Source organism: Vanessa atalanta, chromosome 21 (assembly GCF_905147765.1).
Source record: "Vanessa atalanta chromosome 21, ilVanAtal1.2, whole genome shotgun sequence".
In the NCBI taxonomy this organism is placed as follows: Eukaryota; Metazoa; Arthropoda; class Insecta; order Lepidoptera; family Nymphalidae; genus Vanessa; species Vanessa atalanta.
In genome coordinates, this window is record NC_061891.1 from 9,075,439 (window position 1) to 9,095,122 (window position 19,684).

The 19,684-nt window shown below is 34.8% G+C and overlaps 1 protein-coding gene across 2 annotated transcripts in view; it reads right to left on the bottom strand.

The window, feature by feature from the left end:
* Window positions 1–11,197: 11,197 nt before the first annotated feature.
* LOC125072348 overlaps window positions 11,198–19,684 on the bottom strand; it is a 174,832-nt gene continuing 166,345 nt past the window's right edge. For both annotated transcript variants that reach the window (XM_047682956.1, XM_047682955.1), the window contains 2 exons: window positions 14,394–15,841; window positions 11,198–14,215 (listed from right to left, as the gene is read on the bottom strand). In XM_047682956.1, coding sequence (XP_047538912.1) covers window positions 13,125–14,215; window positions 14,394–15,825 — 2,523 coding nt within the window. In that variant the 5' untranslated portion in view covers window positions 15,826–15,841 and the 3' untranslated portion in view covers window positions 11,198–13,124. The remainder of the gene's footprint in view (window positions 14,216–14,393; window positions 15,842–19,684) is intronic.

Below are 19,684 nucleotides of genomic sequence, written 5' to 3' on the forward strand. Positions count from 1 at the left end.
TCATTGATGAAAACCGTATCAAAATCCGTTGCGTCGTTTAAAGCATTTAAGCGTACATTTAAGCGTACAGACGCCAGGAAGCGACTTTGTTTCATACTGCATCGATGTATTGTTTAATACTACAGTTTTTTATTATAATTACGTGCCTAATATTTAGCAAATTTAAATGTCTGTTTGTAATGTCAAAATAAGAATGTAATAGAATAATTTTAATAAATGCTTATGAAAATATAGGTTAAGGTTAAGGTACTTTTAAAGCAATAAAGCAATTTTTAATTGTTTGTTTGCCTGTCTGTCTGTTTGTTGACGGATATTTCAGTGGCAGATACGAAATTATGGGGAGTAAGTAAAGCTATTTTTAGTGAAATCAGACTAAAGTTCCACGCGGACCAAGTCGAGTATGACAGCTAGTTACAAATATAATCAGTGAATGTATCAAAATAATTTTACGAGCTAATTCCAAAACAAAATTACGCATGTGTTTTTTTTTTACGTCAGAGGTGGCAAACGAGCAGGAGGCTCACCTGATGGAAAGTGACTACCGCCGCCCATGGACATCTGCAACACCGAGGGGCTTGCAGGTGCGTTGCCGGTCTTTCAGGAAAGAGTACGCTCTTTTCTTGAAGGTTCCCACCTCGTATCGGTTCGGAAAAACCGCCGGCGAAAGCTGGTTCCACAGAGTGGTTGTGCGAGGCAGAAAATGTCTTAAAAATCGCGCTGTTGTGGATTTTCGGACATCTAGGTGGTGCGGGTGATATTTGGAATTTTGACGCATGTACATATATTTATCTTTTTTAATCGCTTAGTTCCTCTTAACTTCAAAATTGATTATAATGCAGTTCTAATCTCAATCTATATAAATACCTATCATGTTTGGTTCGGCCTTCATTAATTCGTGATCTGTCATAATACGACATCACTGTTAGGACAACCGTGGGAACTCGAGAAAAATAATTATTTAATTGTCACAATCGATACTAATAATCAATTTAGTATAACATTATAGATACGTGTTGTTACTGTTTTGTAGACCGTCCCGATATCAAACTGTCAGTTTGACAGATTTCGCTAATATATCACAGGCTAAAATATATTGAAAGCCAGAAAATCGCTAAGGTGATGTTCGGTGCATTGAAGCTACATAATACCGTATTCTCTTAAAGCGAATTTGGTATATTTTTAAAGAGCATTAGCATTAGCAGCCCGTAAATGTCCCACTGCTGGGATAAAGGCCTCCTCTCCTTTGAGGAGAAGGTTTGGAGCATATTCCACCACGCTGCTCCAATGCGGGTTGGCGGAATACACATGTGGCAGAACTTCGTTGAAATTAGACACATGCAGGTTTCCTCGCGATGTTTTCCTTCACCGCCGAGCACGAGATGAATTATAAACACAAATTAAGCCCATGAAATTTCAGTGGTGCCTGCCTGGGTTTGAACCCGAAATCATCGGTTAAGATGCACGCGTTCCAACCACTGGACCATCTCGACTCTTTTTTTTTAAAGAGATATTTACCCAATTTGTGCACAATTTCTAAGGAGTTCAGTAACTTGTATAGTTCGATTGTGATTAGATGTCGCATCAATAGCTTTAAAAATATTTGATAATAGTGACTTTTCACGGGTGCAATTTATTAATTAAGAAAATGATATGATATAAATATCTATTTTTAGAACCAGAAGTAGGAATTACTAAAAGAAAAAAAAAGCAAATAGGTTAACCTCTACAACAATGACCTTTATTTTACAACAACAATCAATCTACCACAAACATTTAATTTACAACACAAATAACCATTAATAATCACACTACACAGTAATAATGATAATCGCGATCCAATGTGTCTGCCGCCAAAAAAAACTCCCGCCATTTTTTTTTAAAGGGTATTTACTATGTCGCTCGGCTAAGATGTTTATTCCAACAATATACATATTTTTTATAATATGTATATTGTTGGAATATAATATGTATATTGTTGTCTCCTGATCATTAGCCACCCAGGCTAATGATCAGGAGACTCATCTGATGAAAACTGACTACCACCGCTCACAGTCATCTGCAACACCGAAGGGTTTCTGGGTGCATTGCCGGCCTTTAAAAAATGTGTTTTTTCTTAAAGGTTCCCAAGTCTAAAGCGGAAGCTGGTCCCACAGAGTGATTGTGCGAGGCAGAAAATGCCTTATAAATCGCACTGTTGTGGTTTTTCGGAGATGAATTTTGACGCAATATCCGAAGGTGAAATAATAATAGTCAATATCAATATCAGGAATTATGTCGCTTTCTACCATCTATAATGTCTAGAATTGGAGCATTACTTCCGAATATTATCGCCTACATACAAACAATTTTACCCTAAATAAAGTTAGTGTAGATAAATTATTATTTTTAAAATATCATATAAGGAAGGTACGATGCACAAAGTCGAGTTATCTAACTAACGCTTGTGTAATTTGATGTTAAAAACTGTTGTGCAGTACGTGATATTTAGTATTTGTTTGTTCTTTGGACTTTGGCGTATGTCTGGCGCGGGTGTTACAATCCTCTCTTTCCCGCACGGCCAAATGTTCTCGTTTATCACGTGAATATACGGTGAATTAATTATGAACGCGCGTCTTTATGGCTACGGGTGTAAGGTTCGAATTGGCATGGCATACAGCCATCGGGGAATTAAGATTAATTACAGTGAGACATAATTGCTACGTCAATAGGAGGGGCTGGTCGTTTACGTTACCCGTGAGAGTGACATCTGGAGCGTTCTATGATACCGACAGTGTAGCCACTGCTCGGTTAATATGGAGATGTATTCCGTACTTTAGATCCATTGAATTGTCGTTAAAGTATAATCAAATGGATAGAACAATAAAATATTGAGTCCAGAGAATAAAACAGATGGATTTTCAAATCGTTGGATTAAAAGTCTGTCTGTCAATGATACATCGACGGCCTTTCTTATCTATTGAGAAGGTTCGGCTATTTATGATATCAGTTGGTGGACATTCATCTGGTGGTAAGTGGTCACCATCATCTATAGTAATAGGCGCTGTAAGAAATATTAGCCATGGTTAATGCGCCATCCACTTTGAGAACTAATATATTATATCCCTTGAGCCTGTAGTTACACTGGTTGACTGACCCATCAAAACGGAACACAACAATACTAATAAGTATTGCAGTTTACCAGTAGAATATCAGATGAGTGGTTGGTACCTACCAGACGGGCTTGCTTATGCAGCTCTACCACCAAGTGAACTTCACCACTCTCCTCCAATGCTGGTTGGATACACGATGTTTTTTTTCCACGAGATGAATTATAAACTAACGACCTGAACGAAATTATAAATTAACGACATGAAAATTCAACGGCACTTGCCTGGATTTGAATCCGCGATCACCGGTTAAGTAACGCGTGTTCTAAACATGGTTCCATTATGTCTCTCAGACTTTTCATATATTTAAATTGTATTTTCAATTTATCTGCAGCAGTTTATGGAAATATTTTGAGGAAAAATGCTCGCGTCGGTAAGAATCCTGCTATATGCTCTCATCGGAGCAGCGCAGTGCAATAAGCTCTAAAGTCTTCTCCTCGGATTGAGATGAGCTATTTCTTGAGGTGGAATATTTAAGAAAATATAATTCAGAAAACTGACGTTGTTTATAGTCTGACTATCCGTTCGTGAAGAGTATATTTTGGTGACGTCCATGTGAATTGTCTGACACTCTGTTGCAGTGACTTAAAATCCTTCAGTCCCGGGTACATACCCCGTTTCAATCTCCGGTACATATCCCGTATCAGGCCAATTCTTAAAAATATAATGTTACTAGAGGTTCAAGCTCGTCTCACAAATGTCATCAAAACCTGTGAGTAACAGACGGACAGACACTGTTACTTTCGCAATGATTATAGATAAAGATCTAATTCCTCGCATAAAACAGTTTCTAGTAATATATAAACCAGAAAATCTACCAAGAAATAGTCTTAAGTTTAGTTTTCTTCGTCCTTCTGGTAGTTAAGTGTTTACTTAGTTATTTATTGCGTGTTATGTAAAGAAATACCTAAGGAACGTTATCTGAAGCAAATTTGTAACTTTTATAACTTATGTACAAGATGTTATTTTTTATATCTCAGTAGATAAGTAAGCATTATTAAATTTAACGAGATTATAAACTGTGAAAAATTGTTTATGGAGCATTATTTACCAGTTATTGAAACACTTCAATTGAAATCGATGTAACTTTTTATTGGAACGAAGTTCTTTGACGCGGCTTAGAGTGGAGTGAAGTGACAGAAATTCTCACACAAGGACGCGTTATGCCGCCTCCGGGTGAATATTCTCTCTCTTTCCCAATCTCTTTCTATTTTGTACGGTTTAATACAAATTATTTTTTGTTACTGTTTCAATTGACACGGAGTTCTAATAACAATTTTGTCATTGTCACATGTTCTCAAACTTTGTTCATTTACTTCATTGTGTTATGTAATAACTTTTTATGTAAACGGGTGTCTCACGACACAACTCTTTTAATAGTTTTTGTTTTACTTAAAAGCCCAGCTCGTAATCTAGACAAAATTATATGGAAGGCGAATACCTAAATATGGTCCATGTTGACACTGTTTCACTTTCTTGTGCCATCCCATAGAATTACGAGTGTGAAGAAATAGACTGCATCTGTGGTTAGTTAAAAGCTTTTGCACTTAAGCTAACATTGGAACAGTGGGCTAGTTCTAGAGATTGGTTGTGTAGCACCAGGGTGGAACAATATCGTCACGGTAGCATGCGAAAGCGATCCCGTGGCGCCCGCCTATGATACGGAAAGGGTACCGCTGGTTTTTTAGTGGGTATCCCAGTGTACTGGGGTGGAACAATATGCTCAAAATCTTCGTCTCAATCGGCCTCTCCTTTTACTATCTTGTTTTTAAATGTCAGCGTGACATTTATAGAATTTCCTACGATTAATTGCATTACACGTGGATGCACTGCGGATGCACGAGGAACTCTCCGCTCTGCAGTGGAAGGCTTCCTTCAATGGCTATAAGTCTAATCCTTTGTCCGCTCATTTCATTTGTTTGTAAACTATAATTTATACGAAAAATAAATAATATTTCTAATTTAATATGCTATTATTTATAACTGAGAACATATATTAAATAAATGTATTTAAAGATAAAGATACTATCAAACCTACTCTCCCTGAGGTAAAAAGCTATTCAGGTAAAAAGGTGTCCGGCGACAGTTCGCTCCTGAAAATAGATGAGACGTTTTATTAACTACGTAATAATAATTTAAGTTAATTTTTAATTTAGGAACAAATGTAAATTAATAAAAGTACTTTCGTACATTCGTTCATTTAAATGAAGTACGTAGATTTTAATTTAACATGTTTCATTTACTTCAATTCATTAATATAATGTTTGTGGGCTTGTGTGAGTTTTTTGTTCGCGTGTAAACTCACTTTTGCGTAAAAATATTAGTGAATGATTTTTTTCAATAAAACATTTAAAAAATATCATTAAACGTATTATCGAATTGCAATGCTTACGCTATAGAGTTCATAACTTACAAATATTAAAATCATTAATTTATTTTCAGAAACACAAAGCGTAATTTAAAAATGTTTCAGAGGAACCGTGTCGAATTGCATTTCGTCACAATCGCTCGCTCAAGAGTTATGGGTGTTCCACATTTACGTGTGATATATTATGTTTGCACATTTTCAATATCAAAAATGTCAATATTTTAATTTTAAATATAAATAAATAAATATTGGACAACATCACATACATTACTCTGATCCCAATGTAAGTAGCTACACACTAAACGGAGGTCGTCAAATTTATTAATGTTTATTGAACGAGGCATAATATCTCAGTACTCAAAGTTGGCGGCGCATTGGCGATCTAAGGATTTTTTTTCCGACGCCAATAGCTGGACAGTGGTGACCACTTGCCATTAGTTGCCAGTCCAGCTACCTATGCCATAAAATGTGTCATGTTACCAATTTCAAGGTAAAATTTATCGAAACGTTTCATATTTCAGACGAACGTATACATTATGTTTACTATTAAAATCGTGTACAAAGTGTAGTTAACGTTAAAAATCCACTAGCATAAAGCGTGTCTCTGGATAATACATTTAAAACAACACAACTGCGTGAGTGAGGTCGTAGCAGTATTTTTAAAACATTGCTTTTGTTACGAAAAAAAAAAATCAAAACATAAAAAAACAATACAGGGTTGCCAGTAACGTATAAAAAATGAGTAATTATATAAAATTACAAATAAATATCTTTAATTGTATACAGATTCCTCGAATGTAATATATTGAAGGCTTTAAATCTTAAGCTCTCAGTGTTGGACCCGCTGAGTTGGTCTTAGAGATTTTACATAGCCATCCTTGTACTTGATTTTGCTATAACAAAAACTATTGACAAGTTTATGCATTAGCATTAGCATTAGCAGCCCCTTAATGTCCCACTGCTGGGATAAAGGCCTCCTCTCCCTTTGAGGAGAAGGTTTGGAGCATATTCCACCATGCTGCTCCAATGCGGGTTGGCAGAATACACATGTGGCAGAATTTCGTTGAAATTAGACACATGCAGTTTTCCTCACGATGTTTTCCTTCACCGCCGAGCACGAGATGAATTATTTATTTATTTATTTATTTAAAAACTTTATTATAAACACAAATTAAGCACATGAAATTTCAGTGGTGCCTGCCTGGGTTTGAACCCGAAATCATCGGTTAAGATGCACGCGTTCTAACCACTGGGCCATCTCGGCTCTCAGCATTTTACATAGCCTTGTACTTTATTCTGCTATAACAAAAACTATTGTCAAGTTTATCATATGTCACAAATTCTAATATATTTCAAGAACGTTAAATTTTTACACTCAAATGTGCAATGGCTTTATTAAAAAAATAAGCAAAGTAACACTATTTTATACAGTTAATTTTTATATCGAAAATACATTAATAAATTAAATAAATTTTATAGTTTCTTGTTTGTCAAATGACATGTAATTTTAATTGAAATTAATCAACTTCTTGATTAGTCAATCAATAATGTAATTTAAGCGATGGAAAGTAATATTTATTATGTGAGTTGCTTTCGTTGGAAGTTGTAACTATAGTCAAGTCAACGAACTCAAGTCAAAGTCAAGAACTTATTTGCTGATATAATAAAATAAATGTACATTATTAATAAGCGGAATCCTCGTTTTATTAAAAAGACACGTGTATTACTTATTGAGATATTTAAACGAATTTTAGTTCAAATTAATTATTGCTCGAAATCGACGTACTAAAAAACTACCCGATGCGAAAAACCGTTGAGTTATAAATAAACTTAGTAAACAAAATCGCGGCACGTGTTATTGGCACTGTGTAGGTATTTGGCAAGTTACCGATCATTACAAACTACAACACCAAGTTTAGAATAGCTTAACGTATAGTAATAAATTCAACGTAAACATTTGTTGGTACGCGTGATTCCCGACCAAACACTAGTGAGAATTCATTTGTGTATAATTATTGTAGAAGCCTGGTGGAATACACCTTATCCCCAAGAGAAGAATCATATAAGAAGTGAAACACCTATCGGGCTATTTATCTTTAACAAAACTCCATGAATTATTTTATAGTGATTTAGTACGTATACGTACGGCTATCTATACATATAATAAAATTGGAGTGTCTGTTTGCAATATTAAAATAACCGCTTTTTACTATATGCATATGTACATATATACACCGTACACCAAAATAACATTTTTTTACAATTTTTGTCGGTCTGTTCCGGCTAATCTCGGCTGGACCGATTTTGACGGCACTTACATTCGCAGAATGCTGTTGTAATAAGGAATAATTTAGGCTACAACAATAACTTTTTTTAAAAATTCAAACACGTACGAAGTCGCGTGTACAGTTAAGTGTTTTTATAAAAGGCAGCGTATTAAAACTATTGAGAAAGTGTTACTTAAAGTTACTTAGTCTTGTTAGCTCGGAGTTATATTCAACTATATGCTAGGAGTGATACATATTTTTTTTCTAAAGAATTCTAGCAACGCCCCAAATTAATTAAGGAATTACTTATATTCCTGTTTACCCCTCCTTTTAATTTTATCACTTGTGTTAGGAGTGGGGACGACAATAGTCCAAGGGGTCAGGTTCGATCCTGCGCCATTTTACATCGATAGGCGGCATGTAAACCATTGCGCTTTTGACGCCTAAACATTGCTTTCATAACTTAGCCGTGATGGTTTCAGAGCCTTTATATATGCTTTACTTTACCTTTAGTTATGTTCAGGGCCGGATCTATGATATGGCTTTTTGGGCTTCAGCCCAGGGCCCCGTGTATTCAAGGGGGCCCCAGCTAAGTCAAGTCAAAGTCAAAAAAATACGATAATGTGAAAGAATCCATAACTTTATTAAATTAAACAGGTCGTATGGTTTGCAGCGCTGCGAGTCCTGCAATTAATCAAACCTATTCAATTAATTTAATTCAAGTCTACGTTCAGATATGTCTCAGGTGAGCCCCTAAGTAGTGTTAGCCCAGGGCCCCCTAAACTTACGGTCCGGCCCAGGTTATGTTCACAGACTAAAATATTATTGGTAACGAGAAATCGTCGAATAAACACGTTTACGCTTTCTACTTTTCTCTGACCATTGAAATACACAAACCAAGAACGAAGTACGAATCTATTTTAGTGTGATTTCTCTGATTGAACACGTCCAGGAAGCTTCGAAAGGTCATTCACATCAGTTTATTTGGTACGATTTGAGATATAGTCGACGCTTTCCCTCTAATGTGTTTAATAAGAAGTTACTTTTATTTACGGCGGTAGGGCTTTGTGCACGTCCGACTTGATAGATGCTGACCACTAGTCGTTTATTTTATTCTACCACTTGCGTTGTGTTGCGGTTTCAAATATGAAATTAAGACATTTTGAACATAACAATCGATGGGACTTTTTCTTTTTTTAATCTCATTTTTTCAAATTTGGTGACAAATTAAATGGAGGTCAAGTTCTCCTATCAGTAAATAGTAATCTGTTTTGTACTGTTCCGGTTCGGAAGGCTAGTGTAATTGCTCAAGAGATTAAGACGGTATGAGGAGTGGTTTCTACTTATAGCAATGTTACTGTACTTGTAAAGAATCACTTCCTATCAGATGGAGCAATTAAACGTTACTGAAATAAAATTTGTAAAAAATGTGTTTCGTTCATAGATAACGTAAAGTATATCAAATAATGAAGTAGATTATTTCTTATTTATTGTTAAAATATAAGTTCAGTAATTCTGTTAGTTTATAATTTAATTATACAAACCTATACATTATAAATTTATTAATATTTAGAACGTCTTATGAGTGAGATTTAACTTGAATCCGAGTTTCTTTCTCAATAATTTTATACGGTATTGTATATATTTAAAAAAATATATCATCCCTAGCGTCTTAAAATTTATGAGGCAAGTATTGGGCAGTAAAAATCACAATGGGAGTGCGTTTATGACTTGTATTTAGGTCATCGGTTCATTTCTCGGCTACTTCTTTATTACCCCCTATTCCCATCCCCAAAGGTTTTATGTATCGGTGAAGAAAGGGCTCATTTATGTAGTCGGGTCAGTATTATGAGGTTTCGTCACGATTTTGTTTATGTTGATTGGTTTATAGTTTGTCTTGATCTGTGAGACAGAGCTGTTGTATTAAATTTAATTTATTTGCTTTTCATATCTGATTCTAAATTATGTTTTGTCCCATTTGCAGTTGAAACACTTGGACCTTTGAGTAGTAATGCAAAAATCTTCATTAAAAGTGTAACACCTCGGTCGATGACCTCCACTCTTATTAATATTTCTTACATAATCATGTCAAATGGTCCATTATCCCGTTGACCTGCCTGTTATATAAAAAAGTAAATAAAATAATAGTAATTAACTTTTATAATATAGTAAGTAACTCTGGAATGCACTACCCAATTATATTCGGCAGTCTAAATCCTTGTCCATCTTAAAGTATCGTTTGAAAAACTGTTATCTGTCCATACCTAAATAAAGTATGCAAGTATATATGTAGTTTGTAATGATGTATCTATATTTTGATATATAATATATATGTGTATTATTGAAGAGCCGAGATGGCCCAGTGGTTAGAACGCGTGCATCTTAACCGATGATGTCGGGTTCAAACCCAGGCAGGCACCACTGAATTTTCATGTGCTTAATTTGTGTTTATAATTCATCTCGTGCTCGGTGGTGAAGGAAAACATCGTGAGGAAACCTGCATGTGTCTAATTTCAACGAAATTCTGCCACATGTGTATACCGCCAACCCGCATTGGAGCAGCGTGGTGGAATATGCCCCAAACCTTCTCCTGAAAGGGAGAGGAGGCCTTTAGCCCAGCAGTGGGAAATTTACAGACTGTTAATGTAATGTAATGTAAAAAATATGATATTTGGAAAATATATATCAGTATTTAATTATTAAATAACAAAAAAAAATGTTGTCAGTATATTTTTTCAGCAGATATATATACCACGCAATGTCAGGTTGACAAACGAAACATCAATCTTATTCAGGATGTCGATCAGAGTGCGATGTTGTGTTATGTAAAACGGCGACATTCTTTAAGATGAAATTAGTAAATAAATAATAATTATTGGACAACACCACATACATTACTCTGATCCCAATGTAAGTAGCTAATACACTTGTGGTATGGAAAAGCAGAACGCGAAATCATCGGTTAAGATGCACACGTTCTAACCACTGGGTCATCTCGGCTCCTATCATATTGTTATAGTTATTTTCTGAAATATCTCAGTGTGTTTAATACATCAGCATTTGAATACGTTAATTTCTTAGTTTAATAAAAAAAAAACTTCAACGTACTAATGTACGCTTGTTGTGGTCAAACTGTGAATTTTTACCCTACTGTTGATCTGCCGTTGACAGCTGTCAACCTAATAAACTACTAGAAATGTATACTAGTGTATAGTCCAGATTTGATTGGGACTTTTTTAGGCTGTGGTTAATACCAGAACAAGATTGATTATTATTAGTAAATTAAAAAAAGAGGTTATATTGATTTTAAAAAATAATGTTACTTTAATTTAATTAATTCGGATTTTAAAGGTCGAAATAAAAAATAAATATACTGAAATATAGCTTTAATCAGTTTTAATAATGTTCATAATATGTACATGTAGCGCTTACATCTATATAAAAACAAAAGTTTACAGTAAATATTGTGAAAACCGTACGTTGTACTCTTCGTCCTAAAAAAAAACATACAGTATAATTGACCACGAAAACATTTTTAGTCATCGAAAATATATTAAAACGGTTCGTTATTTTTTACTTGACATAGTTCATACGCAATTATTAAAAAGGTTAAAATATAAAACCATTTTACATAAATAATTCATACGAATTTTAAAACGTTTTAAAATCGCAACGATATACTGATCAATAAAATACATTTAAAGTATGAAATCAGTATGAATCACTTGTTTTATTTACCGTTCCTATTACCAAAGTCACTATCGGGATGAATTGAACATTTTTATTCATGTACGATTATAATATTTTAATACACGCTGTATAATGTCACTATCGTGCGAAACAATCAGCACTTAAACACTAAGCACAATATGACAAAATAAAACATACATGTAATCACTATCGATAAAGTACATTCAATTAAAAAAATAATAAATAAGTTTAAAAAACATTACAAAAATAAGCACCAGTAACTAAAATACATACTAATGTCATAACGTGACGTCGATATGCACCACGGTACAGTTAAATACAAAAGTGCTATAACATTCTTTGATGTTTATTCACACGAACTTTACCATAAATATACTTTTACGCACCATGTATAACACGAAATATTTTTTTTCGGTTACGTCTAAAGATGTATAATGATGAATTCATGGTTGAATATATGGTATGTATATTTACAATATAAGAACTTTTTCTAAGGATTTCGATAATTGAAGTTGGTGCAAATCGACTCGTATCAAAAACTTCGCTCGAGGAACTATATTTTCTAATCGGTTTTAAAATAATTTGTTCAAAGCTACTGGATACGTAATCACTGATTGGAATGGTTTAAATCAAACAAAGTTTAAATTAAAATTTTAAGAGGTAGATTGACATTTGAGGAGATTAATTTAAGAAATTAATTTTGCATGATTGAAATACTTTTTACACAATCGATTACCTCTATTTACAAAAATTAAAACGTTTTTTAAAAATTTGATTACATTTAAGCTGAAAATACATTTTTTTTATGTTTGTCGATTGTTTTAAAAAAATGTCATTTTAACTTAAGACATTTGACGTGAACAGTTAAATATTTGTTGATAAAATACACAGTCTTAAAAAGAGCTAACAACTAAAATTATATTAACTTAGAAGTTAAGTTAAATATTTCAGAAGTATGAATGTATGTGTAAGTGAAATATAAAATCCACACATTTGGAAATGATCGAAAAATGTCGCCATAAAAAAGATTTTTGAACTAATAAGGGAAACTCTAATTTTGGACGCTTCGAGTACGCGTGCTTTATCTGGAACGAGCGAAGGATTATAAACGCTTTTGGAAACTATTGACACAATCAACAGTTGAAAAGCTAATCCGTTCCGTCTTCCCATTAGATTTTAATTTCAATGAGATCTCATTCGAAATTGCTCGATATAAAGGTATAATGTGGAATCAATACGAAACAGGAATGTCGAATGCGAGAATTAATTTAGGATAATCAGTCTTGAAAGTCGATGAACAGACGCCCCTACTAATGGCAAGCGAATCGAAAAGCTACCGTTTCATTTTCTTAAAATTATAACCACACATAATAAATACTTAAAATATAACGTATGTGTATAATAGTTCGCAACGTTATAACTTATTCAGGGCTTCAACGCTATCTATGACGTCAACGCGAAATGGTCCATAATGCAATTGTACGCATCAGTAAAAAATCTAGCACAAGATATTTACACGAGCACCGCAAAATAATGATCCGATTGCACTTTAAATCGTTCACTGATATCACTTCACTGTGACGTATCACTAAAAGCTCGTTGGCACTTTTTTTTCAGTCAATCTCGAGTTTACTACACTTCTGTGCCGTCTTCGCCTTCGTCTTCGAACAAGGGTTCGTTAGGGTTCACTTCGGTACTAGGTTTTTTCTTAGGTTTCGGCGGTGGTCTAGGGGGGATTTTACCACTTCTTCCCATAGTGCTGGATTGATTCAATGACACATTGCTTTCGTTTTTACGTGGATCTTCTCTAGACGGTGAACCAATCTCATCTTTTTCCGATCTTGGATTTCTTCTTAGTGAACCTGTTTCTGGTTTACCCTTACGACTAAGTGTACTGTTGTCGGAAATTTGCGACTGAGCATCGGCATTCCTGTTATCCATCATGTTGACTAACTGCTTTCTAGGCTCAGTTTGCGGTGTAGATGTGTTTTTTGCTGTCCAACTCATTCTTTGGTTCACTGGTTCTTGTGGACCTGGTGTGGAGAGTTGGTTAGATATTTGTGAACTGATGCTGTTTCGAGTGGGAGTAAATGGAGGTGGTACAGGTGAAGGAGCTGGTTCTTGTTCTTCTATAGGAGCGTAGTAAACCGGAGGGTGTGGATTAGGATAAACAGTAGGTGTAGCTGGTAGAGGTCTATTTCTCATCGGTGAAAATTGCTGTTCTAATCCCGCTTTATTTAATGACAATACAGAGCTTCCGTCTGCAGTTGTTCTTAGACCCAGATTATCATATAGTGGTTCTTGTGCTTCAGCGCTAGGGAGTATTTGTGTACTGGCTGTGCTTGACCAGGATGGTACCCTAGGTCTTCTTGGTATTGTAACATATCCTTGCCTTGGTGTTACCACTGGCGGTGTAATTGGCGCAGTAAATGGAGATTGTGATCGGGAATACGGTAAAGTTCTGAAGAGATTTTGATTGGTGGTCATCCCGTAAATAGGTGAGTGGATTGGGCTAACTGGGTTTATTTGTAGTCTACTTGTGTCTGGAACAGTAGAAGCGTTGCTCGCTGCAGGAGAAATTTGCGCGGCTCTCGCTGGGAACGATAGGAGATCTGGCGGATACGCGCGTCCGTCAGTACGACCGTATTCAACGTTCAGAGCATCTTGTGATCTTTTCGTGTGTTGATCGAAGTCTAGCGATCTCTTTTCGTCATCGTTGTGAGCTAAAACAAAAGAAATCGTATATATAACTATAAATTCGCAAATTATTTGACTGTAAAACACTCTATTTCAAAAATATATTATTTTATTTTGCATTAAGTATGCTTAATTTAATAATTTGTAAATTAGACATATTATTATACTAGACATATTATATGTAAGTAAAAATAATCAACTTACCGAAAACAGAATCGTTATCAAGTAATGTCTTATTTAGTTCCGACATTTCAGTAGCGCTGGAGATCGATAGAGGAGCGTCGTATCTTCTAGGTGGCTTTGTAACTGGATTAACGGCTGTGATCAGACTTTTCTCCATTTCTGGTATAACCGAACCTTCAATTAGGGCCTCGCCATTAACGTTATCGTTCTTTTTCTCTGAACCACGTCTACGACAGCAATAATAGCAGAGAATAACTAAAATGATAAGCAATATTGCTGCAGTGCAGGATATTCCAATTAAAACTGGTAACATGCTGTTATCCATTCCTGGAGGTGCAACGATTCCGGGAGGAGCATGAGCTATAGCCAAAGTCAGACTCCTTTCTTCAACGCCACCAGCATTTTTGGCTACACATAAATACTCTCCATTATCAGAACTGCCAGCATCGAAGATAGTCAGGTTTACCCATTTACTATTTTCTGAATTACTCTGCGTCACAAAATATTTAATTTCTCCTTGATATCTGTACGTGCCATCAATTATTTGAGCATTTAACACCCAATTCACTTCTGGCAAAGGATTGCCATCAACTTGGCAAGAAAGAGTTACATTTGTATCAGACGACCGCAACGTTGTTTTTGTCGAAGGATAAATTATACTTGGCCTGCAAGCAAAATCGCTAGAATCTAGCTCCTTCCATAATTTTCCATTTACTTTGGCCGGTTCGCTACATGATATCGGTGACGTGTAGAAGTTTTTGCTAATGACCCAATTTCTGAAAGGTTGCAAGTAGCAATCACATTTCCAGGGATTATCGTGAACGTCGAGGTTAGATAATGACGTTAAAGCGCTCAGCGTATCTATTTTAAGGTGTTCTAATTTATTACCATCCAATCGTAGGATATTAAGCTTTGGCACATTCATAAAGGTCTTAACGCCTATTTGTACTAGATGGTTGTTGCTTAAATCGACTTTTTGTAGGAACGGTAAATTATTAAATAGGCCATTTTCTAACTTCTCGATTTGATTATCATTGAGCAAGATCCACCTTATTTTCGATGTTTCCTTAAACGTTTCCGCGTGTAACGTTTTAAGGTCGTTTTTCGATAAGTCTAATTCAATCATGATCGCGAGACCGCTCAGTCCATTTTTATGTATCGTTATTAACTTGCATTCTTTTAATATAAGTTTCTTTAGATTTATTAATCGGACATCTTCGAAAGCGTGCCTCGTGATTTCGTACAGCTCATTATTAGTTAGGTCTAGTATCTGTATCTCTGTGCTTAATGTTTTCGGTATGTCATGAAAGTTTGAGTGTGAACAGTCAGCTTGCTTGTTTCCGCTCGCCCAGACACATTTGCATTCTTGTGGACAGTTTGCAGTGAAATCTGCAGTGACTAACGATAGCCCCAGGCTGAAGGCTACTATGTAGTAAAGCGTTCGGATCTCCATTTTGTATCTCGGAATTCTGCAACAAAAGAAAATTCAATTTTATTTTTTATCCTGTTAAAACTTTATATCCTATATCGATACACAATAAGTTTAGCTACTTAATTAATAAAATATTTAGTAGATTCTACTAGATTCTAGCCAACATATTAAATAAAATCGATTTCATCATTAAAAACACCAATTACACAACGAATGTTTATTTCGAGACTTTGATGAAGAATTTAATCTACTTCTTACAAGGGTTTAAGGTTACAATAGAAAACGTTATTACAACTTAAGGACCGGTCTAGTCCCATAAAAACGTTAAGACACTTAAATAAACGTGTTTTGGAAGCGTTATAACAGCAATAAAGTCAGCTGCTGAAAATAGGAGCTGTAACGTACGGTAGTTTTAATGGTCGCATTAAGAGCCTAGTGTACGTTTACTTTCGAGTAAAAGTTAAGTTTACAAATGTAAAGTATTTACAGATGAAAAGACATTCAAATAAACACGTTGGGTAAGATCAACGTAAAGAATATTGAGTTGTTTAGATGATAGCGTTCGTGATGAGCGATAGGATTTTTTTTCTCTCTCAGTTTGGTAAAAGATTTTGTTTACAATAAATCAAGTGTTTTTTGTTTATAAGAGGTTATATTTCAATCGTTCTTGGACATTGTTTTATCTTCTGCTTCGAGAACTAAACATCTGGTTTTCTTTGAGGACGGTTTAATTTATCGGCAGATTTTTATAGGTTTTTATGTGTGAAAAGATATTCGTTTAGGTTCAATCACAAGAAACCAGACGTGGATGTTTGCTTTAATAGAAATTCACATTTAGAAATACAACTCAATATATTTTTTGTATTTAAACAAGTTAGTGAGAGACAATATTTTGATGAAGAAACAATTACATTAAAAAAAGGTTTACTGTTGACATCGTTATTTTTTTATTGCCATTAGTATTATACGACATATGATAAGAATATTGATGACGTAGTCATCCTTATATATAATCCTTACTATGATTGTGAATGAGAAAGGGAGTTTGTAACGCTTTGCCATCTTAACTAATACACTACTTAACGATCGTCATGTTTTTTTTCATAAAACATCAAACAAACACACGATTAAAGCCGCGAGCCGAAACTAGTATTCAAGCCCACCTGGGTACGTACCACCAACTCATCATGTTTTTTTGCCGCTAAACAACAATACTCAGTATTGTTGTGTTTTTGAAGGGTGCGTGAGCCATTGTAACTAAAGGCACAAGGGACATCTTAGTTAAAAGGTTGGTGGCACATTTGCGATGTAAGAAATGGTTAACATTTCTTACAGCGCCAATGTCTTTGGCCGGTTGTGACTACTAACCACTAGGTGGCCCATTTGCACGTCTGCCTACCAATTAAATAATTCCTATAAAGTAAATAATACTTTAAAATAATTTTGCAACTATATCTCAGCAAAACAATTGAAACCTTTATTAAACAAGAAACTCGGGAAACTCTTTGTACCATTTTAACTTATTATGTGTAGTTAACACTCATTCAAAGTACCAGCAATAAAATTAATGGTCTTACTTATAAACATTGTTTCGACAGTGTTTAGTTAAACAAGTATCTATCTCTTTCAGTCATCATCGATTTGACATACGAAAGAAGAAGATAGCAATGCTTAGCTAATCAAATCTTAAAAAACTTTTATCTGTTAAGCTAGGGCTGCGTTATATATAAAAAGAGATTTATTCTTGGAAGCTCATAAATATTATTTTACATCTGTATTAATATTATTATTAATTGTGTCCGTGTGTCTGTTACGTTTTCACGGTTAAACCACTCGACCGAATTTGATGAGGTTTAGTTTGAAGCAAGCTTGGAAGCTCAAGGAAGGACAAAAACTACTTTTCATAATTAAGAATATACGATCTTAAACCCCCCCCCCCCCTCCACAACTAAACATGCTGGTGAAAACAACTTTCTTATAATTACAATGCCTACACTTATCAATTCTAAAATCATATGCTGTGTTTCGATTTGAAGATCGAGTGAACCACTATACTTAGAGACACATTGTTGACGACGGTGTAAGGTATGGTACGTACTTTTTGTAGTGTCAACGACTATGAGCAGACGTGACCACTTACCATAGGGTGAGCCATTTATTCGTCTTTAAATAAATTTATAAAAATAAAAAAGTTTATCTTTAAAACTACTTGTAGCTTTACACTGTAACATGACGATTCAAACGTGCTTTTATGAACCTACTTGAATAAATAATATTTATTGATTGATTGATTATTATGAATAATCAACAGCCTTGTATCTTCGATCGTTTGTCCATATAAGCTATTAAAAAAGAAAATTTCATCCCACCTACTACCAAGTTCCCTCTCATTAAATAGGTACGCAACATTGAGCTCGTTGCTTTGAGATGCGTCACATTTTCGGAAGGCTGTTCCTGACATTTGTCAGGACAATTCCATTTTAATTAAATCCAACAACTTTCAAGGGAAATAACGCAGAAATGTTGCATAATTTTTTACATCAGACGACGATAATTTCGTTTTCCGTGTCGATAAAATGCGAGGAGCTTTCGTGTTTCATTACGTAGTTGGATGTTTGTTTATCCGATCTTTTAAATATTTCTATACTAGCTGCACCCGCCGGCTTTACATGCACGAAATTTATAAAACTACATATGGCATAGCAACCGTCACCTCCATATTTAATAAAATAAGGCTATGTCCTTTCTGGAACTTAAACTATCTCCATACCAAATTTAATCTAAATCGGTTCAGCGGTTTAAGCGTGAAGAGATAACAGAGAGTTACGTTTACGTTACGCTACGTTACGTTAAGTAACTCTCTGTTATTATTATTTTAAAAAAAACAAGAATTTTTGAAGTTAAATAAATGTGCTACAAATTTCTTAAATAAATTCAATAAGAGTTTGAACTAAGAGTTAGATACTCTCTTATAACACATTCAGATACAGTCGGAGAGTCTGAGTTACGATCTTCTAAACGTGCCTTAGCAAATGCGAATTTGATTTGACGGGAGACGAGTAAAAAGCTCGTTTTAGGTAGTTTACGATAATTATCTTAAACGTTGTGACGGCGACGCGTGAACAGAGCAATTCAGACCTAAGTGCGTTCCGCTGTGTGATCTTTCGCTCATGATTGTGGTGTGTGGTGCAAGGTTTATTTCTTTTGAAATGTCTTCTTTAGAATGTCTTGTTTTGTGGACTCCATGACTTTGGATGTTACATCGTCTATAAATTAACTTCTAATCTGATATCATACTAAGCCGTTAATCTAAGAACGATCCATTTATGAAATGGGTATAATCCAACCGATTCGAATTTGTTTTAATTGCGTCACGGTAATGCTTCGCGCCCGCATTTCGTAGTGCAGTATTACAGTATATTTAATATTCAGCTGCTCAATAAAAGGGCTTATTTAAAGCAAATATGTTTTCAAATTTTACTGATAGATCCTAAGTTTAACGCGTTCATACAAAATTTTCAGCTTTGTAATAGTGAAGTAAAGTAACAGATTTTTATCCACTACTGGGCTAGAGCCTCCCCACCATTTTAGTAGAAGATTTGGAGTTTTTTCTACTACGCTGCTCCACCTTGGTGGATACATGATATATGTAGCAGAATTTCATTGAAATTAGACAAAATCACCATCACGACAAAACACAAATTAACCACTTTAGCTTTTTAAAATAGTAATAATACTAACATTTACTATTACAATTTAAAACACATCCAACGAATAGCGTTTTTCTTACAATACAATGTAAGTAAACAAATAAAAACGCTTCAGCCTGTGTCATGTACATTTGTAATATACATGGTGCGCGTAACTTTGCTCTTTCGCC